Source organism: Carica papaya, chromosome 9, assembly GCF_054855325.1.
Source record: "Carica papaya isolate Zhongbai chromosome 9, ASM5485532v1, whole genome shotgun sequence".
Taxonomy (NCBI): Eukaryota; Viridiplantae; Streptophyta; class Magnoliopsida; order Brassicales; family Caricaceae; genus Carica; species Carica papaya.
In genome coordinates, this window is record NC_142317.1 from 33,166,839 (window position 1) to 33,181,632 (window position 14,794).

General features: G+C 35.3%; 1 protein-coding gene across 2 annotated transcripts in view; it reads right to left on the minus strand.

The window, feature by feature from the left end:
- The window catches only part of AIR9 (Outer arm dynein light chain 1 protein), a 101,333-nt gene that overhangs the window by 29,589 nt on the left and 56,950 nt on the right, over positions 1-14,794 (minus strand). For both annotated transcript variants that reach the window (XM_088211200.1, XM_088211199.1), the window contains 4 exons: positions 13,362-13,543; positions 13,143-13,260; positions 10,852-10,979; positions 3,411-3,579 (listed from right to left, as the gene is read on the minus strand). In XM_088211200.1, the coding sequence (XP_088067326.1) occupies positions 3,411-3,579; positions 10,852-10,979; positions 13,143-13,260; positions 13,362-13,543 (597 nt within the window). The remainder of the gene's footprint in view (positions 1-3,410; positions 3,580-10,851; positions 10,980-13,142; positions 13,261-13,361; positions 13,544-14,794) is intronic.

Below are 14,794 nucleotides of genomic sequence, written 5' to 3' on the forward strand. Positions count from 1 at the left end.
TTTTCTATTTATTTTGAGTTAGTTATTATAAGAATATTTCAAAGCAAATCAAACTTAGATATTGCTACCTCAGTTTGTTATGACATTAGTTAAAAAATTTATAATGGTATTAAATAATTTAATCTGTAATAATATTAACCAAAATTAGTTATTATAACTTAATTTATTGTGAAATGCATAATTTATTTCGTTTGAATTCATTATTAACAAAAACTAAATTAAATTATCTTTTACATGAAAAAAATATCTTTTACAAAAATCATTACCAAATATTTTTTATTTAAAAATAATAATAATAATAAATCGTTGCTAAATATAAAAATAAGGTTGAGCTTTTTCCTTCTCCATTATCTATCCACTAAATTGATTTTCAAATTTTATCTACAATTGAATCAACACTTGTTTAAAGTAAAAAGAAAAAGGATTTTACCGCTTTCAAGACGGTTGTTTGTGTACTCATTTTTAATGTTCTTTCATGTTGTTTACTAAATCCTAAAACAAATCTAAAAGGAGTCTTTTAGATATGGGGTTATATGGTAGTCTTGATTTTTTGTCAGGGAGAGGGGCATAAGTATATACTTAGGGTGGTAAGCACCCTGAAGCTAAAATCCCACTCTCTCTCTCCTCATCTTTCTTGTGTCATCCACTGCTCAGTAGCGAATAAAATTTGGGCTTGGAATGGTATTCATATTGGCAGAGATAGAAAGAATCTCATTCCACCAGTACCACTTGTCATTATGCGGGTTATATTAGAAAGAAAGAATCAATAGAATTCAATCAATAGAATTTAAACTCTCCTCTCTTGTTTTTTTGCTTTCGATAAAAGAAGCTTTGTTAGAGAAAAAAGAATGAAAATCACACAATCACAGAGGATAAGGCATCCTCCATTGAGTACAAAAAAGCAGGGGTCTAAAGCTCAAATTTTTTAACGTTCAATTTGCTAAAGATAAATGCATCCCAGTTTCTAAGAAGCTTGGAGATACTTATGGTGAGATAACAATCATGTCCTCTAGCCTATAGGATAGCTAGGACAATTATCCTATTCCATACCTCGTATGATGAGGTGGAACAGTCATTTGAATCTCCAATGGTTTCATACAAGCCATATAATCTATAGACCTACAAATAGTACTCCTCTCAACAGGGGTTTAGCACTTTCCTCACATCTTCCCACAAAATATTGCAACATAGAGAACTCTCCATTGTGGGAGGAGTCACCTAAATTAAGCTAAACGATATAAACATCCAAGTCCATAGCTTCCAAGCGACCTCAACAAGTCAGAGTGTGTCTCCCCTCCTTCACACATCACACAAATATCTGGAGACAAGGCACACTGAGGTCTGTCAACTTGAAGCATCCCCTTACTGTTAAGCTTATGGATGGCAATCCATGAAACACTTTTAGCTTTGATGGATTTGGAGCTTTCTAAAACATGTTCGCAATATCAAATTGGTTAGATAGGGGATTCGTTCTAAGGTAGTAAAAAAAATAATGGAACGTGGGTTGCGGGATAAAGTTTTTGATGGAACGTGGGTTCCGGGATAAAGTTTTTGTTCTAGCTAAGGAGTTAAATACATTGGTTTCAAGAGGTCCAATAGGTCTAGCATGTAAGAAGTCTCCATATCTAAAAGAGTATGGTTAAAGTGGAAGTTCCAAGATAATGCTCCAATGACGTTTAATGTGAAGCAAGAAACATGGTCTTTGTGTCTAGAGAATAAACTGTACAGGTGAAGGAATTCGGTGGCCATCGGGTTTGTCCCCCACTCAAGTGTCTTCCAAAAACTCACACTAGAGCCATCTATGACAAATCAGGTAAGTGGGATAAACAATGGGCGGGTTTGGGAGATGGTCTTCTAGGGACTTGAATGAGAACTGGATGTTCCTGCTATGGTATCTCATCCATCCCTTCCACTTCTGGGGCTGCTGTCAATCACCTTGTGCCACAAAAAGTTAGGTTCATGTAGAAACCACCAAGCTATTTAGTCAACAAGGATAAGTTCTTTAATCTGAAAAGTTCTAATTCCCAGTGCCCTCAAGCTCTTTAGTTAAGAACAAATTTCGTAGCTAAACAAATGGTCCATATTCTCGTCTCCTACTCATCCCCACGAGAATCTCCCAAAACGCCTCTCTGTGCTCTCTGCTATCCTGGCAGGAATCCTAAACAAGGATCAATGCCATTGCCCTTACGACATCAATTACAAAAACAGTTATCTTACTAAATGATCTCCCAACTAAGCAAATGGTCCTTATTCTCATCTCTTACACCTGCCCACACGAATCTCCTTATACACCTCTCTGTGCTCTCTGCTATCCCAACAGGACTTCTGAATAGGGATCAATGTCGCTGTTCTATCAGCATCATCTATTAAAATAGTGATTTAATTATTGCCTATTCTAGCAAAACCACCCAATAGAACCATCGTTAACCATTGGTCACTAAGGTCTATTATCAAAGTACCAAAAACAATGGAATGCTATAGAGACATTGCTTATGGACCTTAAGTTTCTGGTTTAAAGCCTCTCCTATCTAAAGGGGACCATGGAACACTTATTGAACTTTTCACTTCTGATTTTTTGCACTTGCTCTTGAAAATGGTGGACCCCTATTCCCTCTCAATCTATCTTCTCGTTTCCTTTGAGAAAAGTTAAACTTGAGCAAGGTTAATGCAATTTCCCTTTAATTTACTATCCAAAAAAATATTACTTATACAACCATGAAGTGTACATACGCAGACCCAATATGAGGACTTAGATGACAATGTTAAAATCATGAATAAGCTCAAATTTTGATTTCAAATAAAGATATTTTATTATACGAAGTGCATAACAATCTGGACATGCTACGACACCTGCAGAATTTCCATGTGATGCAACTACAATAGAGTAAGAAGATATTTCAAGCTAGTTGCAACTTTCTATAACAACCTTCTTGATTAATTTAAGCATTTAGGATGCTTACGAATATGGCAAATTAATTGTTGGGCAATATATGATACACACCAAGCTATCTTGGACAAAGACCACATTACTCATATTCAATACCCTAAAAAATCAAATCCTCATCTTTCCTCTGGAAATGAACGTATAGTTTTAGCTGACATGGGGAAATAGTTCACACAAATGCTTATTTAAACAATTATGATTTCTTTAACTGTTGTTGTTCATTACACACTAACATTTCCCACAAGTTTTGTGTGGAGAAACAAAAAATTAGAAACTTGGATTACCCAATTCCAGAGTGCTAGCAAATACAATTACCCAGCACTACAATGTTGTCGTCATGGTAAATTCCTCTTTAAAATAAGAGGTCCAAATTTCAAGCTCAACCTAAGAGGTATAGTATCTCCAATGTTTCACTACAAACATATAAAATTAAATAGACTTAAGAAAGAAAAATTAATGAAATTACCAGGACGAACTCTTTCTTGCCCCATGCATGTTCTTGGCTCACCTACAATCCCATCATTGCGCACTGGAGTACACTGAAAGGAAATGAATTTACCAATATCATTTTTTCCTATGCGATATTGGAGAAGCCCAGTGATGCCATCTATTAGGTCACCATGGTCACCTTCTACCTGTAAATTCAAGAGAACAGCCATATCAATGATGAGCACTTTTGCCGTACCTCTAGACTACCTTTGGCAATTTGGATAAGGTAGGCAATTGAATAGGCTAGTCTAAGATAATGACCTCAAGGGTAAATTAAACCAATTGAAACATTAACATAATTTAGATAATACATTTTTAAGATATATTACAAGAATAATTTAGAATGAGAATTTTTTCATAATTATTACATATGGATATCTCATTTCAAAATCATTAATGTAATGAAAACTAAAACATAATAAAACAAAAAAGAAAACATTATCACTATAGCTCAGAGATCGGCTGCTGCTATTAAGATTGGTGGCAGCCAGTTGGGATCAATGGAAGTCAAAAAATCGATGCTCGATGACCACCAAATGGAGTTGAAAATAGCCGACAGGAGCAATGTGCACCGTACTCAGTGTGTTTGCTATCTATTTTAAAAAAGTGTATCTTCTATAAATTAAGTTAAAGGATATAAAAGTAAAATGCACCTCATATAATTAATTGTCTATTTACCTTTTTGTTCTAGAAAACCTGTATATATAGGATTGTGATATTCAATGAAATACATACTCAACAATTCTTCATATGGTATCCAGACTTTAGGAAAAAAACCTCGGGCCTCCTTCACAAACCTTAATTTGTCTTCTTTGTCGAATTAATACAAACCTAATGGGCAAACCTTCATTGCCGGCCACCAAAACCCAGCCACTAACAACCACAGAAAGGGCACAAACACCAAGACCATCCTTCATTTGCAGCTCTAGAACTCTCCAACCTTGCCTCCAATCGCACACAGCTCTGTCCAGTTGCACGTCGAGCAACCGTCTGTGCAAACCCCAACAATGTAGCTTCCAGTTGCAGACTCCACCACAAGCCGACCTTCATAGCTAGCTCTAGCCGCCAACCCACACGGTCAGAAGCAACCAGAAGGAGCCACTCAGCCGCTAGCTGCCAGAACCGCACCTACACAGCCCTTGTCAAGCTCAGCTGCGCACATAGCCTCCTATACCCATGCAGAACCACCACACGCATAGCTAGCCACAACTCCCTTTCCATGGCACGCCATTGCCTTTTCGTCAAACTCTATCCTCTGCACTCAGCCAGCCTCAGCCCAGCTGTCTGCTTGCCACTGCCTTTCCGCCCACCTCTGTCCTGCAGATTCAGCCAACCTCCAGCAACAGAGACTCCTCTTCGTCTAGCCAATAACATCCTCATTATAATTTTTATATTTGGCCTTAATTTTCCAACAACACAAAAAGGATTTTTATTTGGCCTTAATTTTCCAACAACTCATAAGGAATGTCTAAGGTAATCCCAAAGCACTAGAACAAACTCCTATGTGGGATATTCTACACAGAATAACAACGAATTTCAATCAAATCAGATTGCCTATCATTTCACAGGCAAAAATTATTTAAATTGATTCCAGTTAATCTGGACCTCTCTCAAGAGAAAAGACAAGTTCAGCATCTTCTGGTTATTGGACCAATACTTCTAAATATTCTCATATATATGTTTTTGTTGACGGGTCATTCAACAGTGGTCATGACTGATTTCTTATTTTGCCTCATGACAACTGAGTTGTAAATGCTGTACGGGGTTGCAACCCCATGATGCCTATAGTCATATATTATATATTTTTTATTTAAAAAAAAACCATTCCTATTAGCAATAATCCATAATGATATTTGGAGACCCACTAATACACCTAATTCTAGGGTTCGATAATTTGTATCATTTGTCAATGATTACACTAGAGTAACTACGTTTTTCTTACTCAAAGTCAAATGCGATGTTAACCAAATAATATCTCAAATTTTGCAATATGATGACAACCCAATTTGGAATCCCCCTAAAAAAAATTTCGCACCGATAACATCAAAATTTTTTTTAATAGTACACTTTTATCATTCTTCCACCTAGAAGGAATTCTTCACAAATTATCTTGTATTTACACTTCACAACAAAATGGAGTTATGAAATGTAAAAAACCTCCCTTTCTACCCATCACTAGTTTTCCCCTTGCAAAACCACATCTCATAACAATATTGGGGTGAAACGGTCCTTAAAGCTACCTACATTACTAACTGTTTACCCTCCAGAATTTGACTTTAAAAGCCCTCTAGAAACACTCTCCAAGTTTTACCGAAAAATAAGTGTAATTTGCTCCCTCAGATATTTGGTTTCGCTTTCATTCATACTTGAAGAAAACAATGAGAGAAAGTTTGTGTGACGAGGAAAAATCCTATGATTTTTTTCAATATTACATGGGTACAAATGTACCAAATATATAGATTTTTGGCAAGACAAAAAATGATTAAAAGATGCTAACAAAAAACTAAAAAATTAGTGGAGAGAGCACCCAGCTGTCCTAACAATAACAGTTGTTCTAACCACTTGAGATAAGACTAAGCTATCCCTAATGTAAGTATACATATATATATACATTCCTAGATATGAACATTCTACACTCCTCAATCTAGATTATATAAATGTTAAGTAACCCTAAATTGGATACAAGATTATTGAACTCCCTTTTTGGTAGTGCTTTGGTGAGTATGTCAGTTGTTTGTTAACTAGTTGGAATGTATAGGAGTGACACATCCGGACTTTCAATTTTTTCTCTGATGAAGTGACGATTAATCTCAACATGTTTATTTCTGTCATGGTGCACAGAGTTCTTGGCCATACTAATAGTTGATTGATTGTCACACTAAATCCTCATTGCAATAGGAGCAGAAAATCTTGATTCTAGTAGAATTTTTTGAAGCCATACTCCCTCACATATTTCATGTGTACGTGATCGCAATTCAGCTTCAGCGCTGCTTCTTAATACAACAGATTGCTTCTTGCTACGCCAAATGACTAAATTACCTCAAATATAAGAGCAGTAACCAGATGTGGATCTTCTATCTGTCACAGATCCAACCTAATCATGATCAGTATAGATCTCAATATCTCTGACCATATTCTTCTGAAAGAATAATCTTTATCCAGATATCATCATTAGATACCTCAGAATACGATAAACAACACACGTGTTTTTCAATAGATTGAGACATGAATTGACTCACAATACTAACAACGAAGCAGATGTCAGGTCTTGTATGAGTCAAGTAGATAAGTTTGCCTACAAGCCTTTGATACCTTTCTTTATCAACAGGGTTACTGTCACTTTTGGAACCAAGTTTAGTGTTTGTCTCCATAGGAGTCTCAGCAGGTTTACAACTAAGCAGACCTGTTTCATTCAGGAGTTCTAAGATGTACTTCCGTTGAGATATAAAAATTTTTTTCTTGAATCTGGCAATTTCCATTTTAAGGAAATACTTGAGCAACCCAAAGTCTTTGATTTCAAATTCTCTAACTAGAAAATCTTTCAGTTGCTGAATTTCTTCACTGTGATCACTTGTAAGGATAATATCATCCATATAAACAATTAGTATACCTATTCTCCCTGTGACACAATACTTGACAAACAAGGTATTATCGGATTGACATTGCTGATATCTCATATGTTTTACTACCCTGATGAATCTGTCAAACGAAGCCCTTGGAGACTGTTTGAGACCACAGTATCTTCTTTAATTTGCATACCTTTTGAGGATTCATTTTGAGTACAGGTGGGACTTCCATGTATACTTCTTCCTCTAGGTCACCATTAAGGAAAGCATTTTTTACATTAAGTTGATAGAGAGGCCAATCAAGATTATATCTTTAAATAATACCCGAATTGTGTTCTGTTTGTGAACATGAGCAAATGTTTCTGGATACTCGATGTCATATGATTGGTAAACCCTTTAAAACCAAGTCGAGCTTTGTAGCGGCTTATACTACCATCAGGATTGTACTTGGTGGTGAAGATCTACTTGCATCCAACAGGAGCCTTCCCTGGAGGTAATTCAGATAATTTCCATATCCCATTTTTCTGAAGGTTTGAAATTTCTTCTTGGATAGCAGCATTCCATTTAGGAATCTTGAGAGCTTCATGAACTCTTCTTGATTCAGGAGGGATGCTATCAAACTTGCTCGCAAGTGCATGATACTTCGAAGAGAACTTGCCATAAGAGACATAATCCTGTATGGAATGCATAGTACAAGAATGAACACCTTTTCGTAACGCAATAGGTAAACCAATATCATCAATAGAGTCAGAAATCTCATTACCTGTGTTATTCTGGGCGCTTGGTACAGGAGTTGAGTCACGACAGAGTATAGATGGTTCAACTATTTTATCTTTACCTTGAGTTTTGTTCCTCTTTGTATAGACACGTAACTCAATAACTGCAGGTAATGTGTTATCAATCTCTGTGATAGATTCAGGTTCTTTGGTGGTTTCAGAGACAGGATCTTTTCTGAAGTTGTTAATGGAGTCTATAGAGGAGGGATATTCACATCCCATAATTGATATTCCTGAGTTCCAGATGTCTCCCCCTGAATATCAAGAATGGGATAAAAGGGTTGTTTTCAAAAAAGGTAACATCCATAGTGTTATAGAACCGGCAAGTTACTAGACAAAAACATTTGTAACCTTTTTGAGAAATGAAAAACCCGACAAAAACACATTTGAGGGCTCTAGAATCAAGTTTCCCTCTGAGGTGACTATGAATGTGAACATAGACAAAAAAGCCAATGACTTTAAACGGAATTGTGTGAAAGATGTGTGATGTTGGGAAGGCTTGAAGTAGTGAATCATAAGATGTTTTAAACTTAAGGATACGGGAGGGCATTCTGTTGATCAAGTATGTGGCTGTGAGGACAGCCTCTCTCCAAAGGTATTTAGGGACATTTGTGGTAAACATGAGTGAGCGAGATACTTCAAGGATGTGCCTCTTTTTCCTTTCAGCCACATCATTTTGATGAGGGATGTAGGAACAAGAACTCTGATGGACAATACCTTAGCAAGAAAAGAATTTGCCTAAGTTGGATGCAAAATATTCACATTCATTATCTGTTTTCAACACATATTTTTGTTTGAAATTGGGTTTGAATCATAGTGTTGAATTTTTGAAAGATTTTACCAACCTCAGATTTTTCTTTCATCAAATAGACCCAAATTATTCTAGTATGATCATCAATAAAGGAGTCAAACCATTTTCTGCCAGTAATATTTGAGGATTTGTAAGCAATACTGGGATATGAATTGCTGAGTATATTTAAAGAATTGACATACTTCAAATTGAAATGAACTTGGATTTTTATTTACGAATAAAGTAGGAAATAGTTATTTTAAGTACATACAGTTTGGACGTCTAAATCTATAATGTCGTAACATAATAGATTCGTCAATATTAGAACATGCTAAAAATACTGAATTAGCACATACTACACTTGAAGTTTGTCTATTAGGAGGTGAGATTTTGACTGCTAGAAGATAAAGTTTTGAATCCTTCTTAGCACTGTCAATCCGTTCCCGTGGCCAAGTCCTGAAAAACACAAGAATCACTGTCAAATTTAATAACATAGTTCAAGTCGTTATATAATTTACTTACAGATAGCAGATTGCAGTCTAGATTAGACACATAAAGAACGGACTGCAATATCAAATTTGGTGATATAGTGGTTGAGCCAACTCTTGCAACTCTAAAACTTGTTCCATCAGCAATTCTGAGTCTCGATTTCGAAGGTGGCAGAGGCATTGTCTCGGCTGGAGTAAAACTCGCGTGTGGCCACCCAGATGTCATGCGCAGTTTCATACAGCAAAAAATTTTCTCCAATCTCTGTCGTCATTGAGTTGACTAACCAAGACATTACTAGATTGTTTTCGGCGTTCCATGAACAAGCACTTGGATCATCCGTTGGTGGTTGAACAGCTTCTCCCATAAGGTATTCATCCCTACTCTTCCCTCGGATGAAAATGAGAACAGATGAAGACCATTGGAGATAATTACTCCTATTCAGTATGTGTCCAGTGAACAATGAAGGTGTCTGCTCAATGTGAGAATGGTTGATAGGTATTGGATTGAAGGAACCCAAGACATGATCAATGTGAAAGGAGTTTTGCTCATCCATGGCCATTTCAGCTTGAGTTGGATGATGAAAGAATTTGGAACAGAGTTGCCGCTTTGATACCATGAAGAAAACAAGGAGAGAAAGTTTGTGTGACGAGAAAAAATCCTCTGATTTTCTTCAATATTACATAAGTACAAATGTGCCAAATATATAGGTCATTGGCCCAAACAAAAAATGATTAACAGATGCTAACAAAAAGCTAAAAAATTAGTTGGGAGAACATCCAACTGTTCTAATAATAACAGCTGTCCTAAGTACTTGAGAAAAAACTAAGCTGTCCCTAATGTAAGTATACATATATATATATATATATTCCTGCATATGAACACTCTATAATACTCATTCCTATTAAAGAGAAAAACTTGATCTTCAAGCCTGAAATGTGTTTGTGCAGTACTTCTCTTAAAAAAGGTAGAAATGTTACCATCCACCGGCTCAAAAATTCTATATATCCGCGGATATCACATTCGTTGAGCAAGAATCATATTTCACTCAATCTTATCATCAAGGGGAGCCTCTATTGAAAGATAAGGATACGCATTTCTTGGTTTTCTTTAGCCTACCGACTCTGCCAGAAACTCCAACATCACTACCACAAAAAGGCCCTAAAAAAACCCACCAAAATCTTACACTTGAGAGACCATACCTAACTCTACGTTTAGTCAAGTGTACATGAGGTGAAAGAATCCTAATTTAGAGCCTAAGCTAGTCCAAGCATCTGACTTTGATCTTGTAACTGAGGTAAGTCCTGAAAAATCTATATAATCAGATAATAACATACATGTTGCACTTCAAAAAATTATGTTCATGAAAGTTTGTCATCCACTTTCTAAAAGGAAGGCATTATTCATGAATTATCTTAGGTGTATACATCACAACAGAATGGAGAGGCTGAAAGAAAAAACTCCCTTCGAATATCTTTCCCAATTTTATCCAGATGTTAGAACTTCCCATGACCTGGTGCTTAGAAATTTTGGCTGCACTGCATTTGTCGATATTCATGATCCTCAAAAGGGAAAACTAGAATCTTGGGCAGTCAAAGATATAAGGTAGACATTGAGGGGCAATATTGTATTGATCTTTTTGCTTTTTTGGTTGTTTTTGCCTTCAAGATTTTGGAGGCAATAAGAGGATATCTTCCACCTTTTTCATATCGTCTCCTTGTTCTTTTGATAATATTTCTGCTTCTCCCAAACCAGAAAAATTACACCACATACAACATTAATAATGGAACTAGCGTGTACCTCATGAAGATACCAATTATATAAGCTTTTCCCTTCATGACCCCCTATATAGCCATATGATGCTGTTAGTATTCCGCCTTCGATGTAATCACCAGTTATAGATAAGAAATTTAAGCTTGGTGGAAGAGCTGCAAAAAGTACCATGTAAAAAGAAAAAGAAAATAGTTGAGTATACAACATCTAAAGAAAACTTCCTAAGAAATGCAAGAACTATGATGTAAAAAAGAAAAGATATAGTTAAATATATGACATCCAAAGAAAACTTCCAGGAGGAAAAGAAAAAATTTAACAGTTCTAATTTTAATATGAAAATACAAACACAGGTTATAAAGGTGTATAAACCCCATGCCTTAAATATATTTTTCCCATTAATATATTTGCACGTATACGATCTTTTCTGTAAAAAAGCATGAAGAAAATGGAAAAAAGTACATGTCTTAGTTGATCTCCATTGTAAATACCAATAACCAGACAAAGTCTTCTATCTCACAGACAACTAGAACAACAGAATAATGAGGATATGCTCACTGAACCAGACAACTAGTACTAGAAAGTAAATTTCCCAAAACAAATAAAAACTTGAAAAACATAAATAAATAAAATAAAAATAAAAGAAACTCATCAATCAAAACTTTATAAAAAAATTATATACAAGAATACTTCTTTGGTTAATGCCATTCATCTTAAGCATGCTCCTCTAAGATCTGGAAAGTGAGCATGCTAAACTACCTTAATTTTTTATACATCAAAAGGAGTGACATAACCATTATGCTAAGCCTTCTGACTGAGCAAACATGCAGGAGAACACATAAAACTTTGACCATGAAAAATTTTCTACGAGTTTACAAAATGATTCGTACCTCAAATATTTATGAAAAGGCAAAGTTTTACATGACAAAATGTTAGACATGCATAAACCTCCACATATTTCCTCTGAACATCTACTCATATCTACTCTTTGAGCAAACAAAACTCCAGGCGAATACCATCATAAAATCCTATTGTTGTCTATTTCTTCATTATAACAACAAGAGCAATACTAAATAATATTTTGCTCGTTCTTCTACATCGTTCCAGAGAAATATATCCCAATGCTTAAAAACTTCCATTTGTTTCCGTTCATCATCCATGCTTAACAAAATTCCACTTACGTATAAACAAGAATGACCGTTAAGGGGTTGATTACATCAAACAATCCTTTTAAAAAAAAAATTAACTAACTCAAAATATTTTATTGAATAACTAAATTATGTTTTCAGAATTAAAATCACGAAGACATTTATATGCTTTTAAAAGAACCAATATTAAAAAAATACTAAAACCAATAATACTCCTAATGAGATAGGAAAATAACACTAAAAAAATTAGGATTACAACTAATGAAATAAAAATGTCATTGATACAAATAGAAAAACTAAATACAAAAAAAAAAATAAAATCTTAGAATTATCAAAATGATAATAACTTTTTAGAAAAAAGAAAAAGTATAATTAAGATGACAAAGATAATATTACAAGTGTGGAGAATAAGACATCCCCCTCTAATCTTCTAAAACCAAATTAAAATAGTGAAGTAATTTAAGGAAATAAAAACATAGTATAAAATGATATCCAAAAGGGCACAAGACTACTGCTTCCAAGTTCCTGTGAAGCACAAAGAGAACGATCTCAAAAAACTGTCACTTGGGCTTCGAACTAAAATTATATAGCGGACTCCTAAATAGTGTACTAGGTTCTATATTTGGTAGAATTATGATTTCTAATACATTTAGATAATTTATAGCTAATCAATTATGCATTAATAATACTGCTTGCTAAGTGTCAGGTTTTACAGGTCAAGTGTCAGAATTTTCAACAAAATGTGCTCAGCTCTCTCCTAATTGGAACAGGGTGGTGTTTTTGCATCCATTTGATTGTGGGTTAGGGTGTCAGAATTTTCAACAAAATGTGCTCAGCTCTCTCCTAATTGGAACAGGGTGGTGTTTTTGCATCCATTTGATTGTGGGTTAGGGAAACAGAAATTTCTTGAATATTGCATTACATGATTAGAATTAGAAAGCTATTCCTTCTTGAGGCCTTTCTTTTTTCTAGTATTCTTCTTTTTCTTCTACAAGGATGCCTTATCCTCTCTTATGTAATTATATCTATTCTTAATAATATTTCTTCTTTCATTAAAAGTTTTATAAATATATATAGAATAAGGACAAGAAAGAAGAGATGAATCATTCCATAGCACCTTCTCTCCAATCCAAAACCAACTACCAAAAAAGGGAAATGAAGTGTTTAACTTACTCTCAACTGCTCTTTCTGATATTACATATGCTGGTTCACCACATTCACCATCTGGAGTCATAGGAGTATATTTTGCAACAACATAATAGCCAACAGCTCCTAAAGGTATCCGGAATGCCTAAACAAAGTTGAAAACTCAACTAGGAGGTTGCCCCAAATATACCAGCAAAAGGATTCAAGCTTTTTAAGAAAAGTATAACCACTGCATAATAGATTTACCTTAGCAATCTTGGATGCGCTCATTGCTTCAAGACCATTCTCATTCAATGTTGAAGAAATTGTTTTAAACCACTGCACTCTACTTGAAGCTTCAGACCCTCCAGTAACAGTACCAGTTACAGTAACCTTACTGTTCTCTCTCAGATCGCCAATAATCTTAAGATTTGTTATTTTTGGGGGTGCTACAAGTAGAGAAAAGAAGAACATTAAAATAAAAGGGCAATAACAAATAATAATGATCTATTAAAGTAACATATAAATTGGGAACACAAGGTAGTGAATATAAATAATATATGAGCCCATCTTGGTGGCAAAATCTAGCCAAAAAGGAGCTAGCAGTTCCATCTCCAACGTCAATGGCCCCTTCAACACAATAAAGATCATATCCCAAAAGAAATCATAGAAAAAGAGTAGCTTCATGGAAAAACCAGGGTTGGTTGACTTTTCTTTAAATTATGAGCGTTGTGCTAGTCTCACCTCTCCCTCAAAACAAAGACCTTTGTCATTCCCTTGCCTAGTTGTGCAGCTAAAATGCTTGAGTGCATTAAATATAGTTTCCTATTGCATGATTCTTTAGAGTTGAAGACATCCTATCTTAGGCATTGGAACTCAGTAAAAACACCCACCTCGATCAGGGCTTAGGTATCAAGTCTCTTTCACTTCTCAACAAGCAATCTGCGCAAAATTGTACTGGAGATTTTTCTCTAATAGGGGGAGTGTTTGATGACAATTCATTTGGGCTAAACATGGGATGACAAGTTGTCGTTAGATAGCAAGGATGACAAGGCCTGCATGAATATAATGTATAAACAGGATTAGCAAATATCAGTTTGATTCTATGAGGAACAACTCCACTTCCCTGTTCCAATTGATCTAGGATGTTTTTCAAGGATGATATTTGCAGCGGAAGCATTGTTACGAAGGAGAATATTTTTGTGGGAGCATCCTTATGCAACCATCTATGTTCTTGCAATTGACAAAAAGTCAATCTTGGGGATTGCTTTCATGTTGCTAGCTATACAGATGTTCATAGCTATACAGATGCTTTAAAAATCTGTATAGCTAGCAATCTATGCTTTGAACATCTGTATGCTTTGAACAAAAAGTCAATCTTGAGGATATTTTTGTGGAAGCATCCTTATGCAACCATCTATGTTCTTGCAATTGACAAAAAGTCAATCTTGGGGATTGCTTTCATGTTGCTAGCTATACAGATGCTTTGAACATTATGTCTCTAATATGGAAAAAGATGTCTTATAAGAAAGAGAAACTGAAGTACTATCCTGCAGGAATTTTATCATCCCCGGAGAAAGAAACAAAAATACAAAAATAAAACAAAGGAGAAAAATTGACACACTCAAAAGATGATAACCGATGATGCACTGCCTTGGACATTGCTCTCACTCGCAATCCTCAATGACTAGGAACAACGG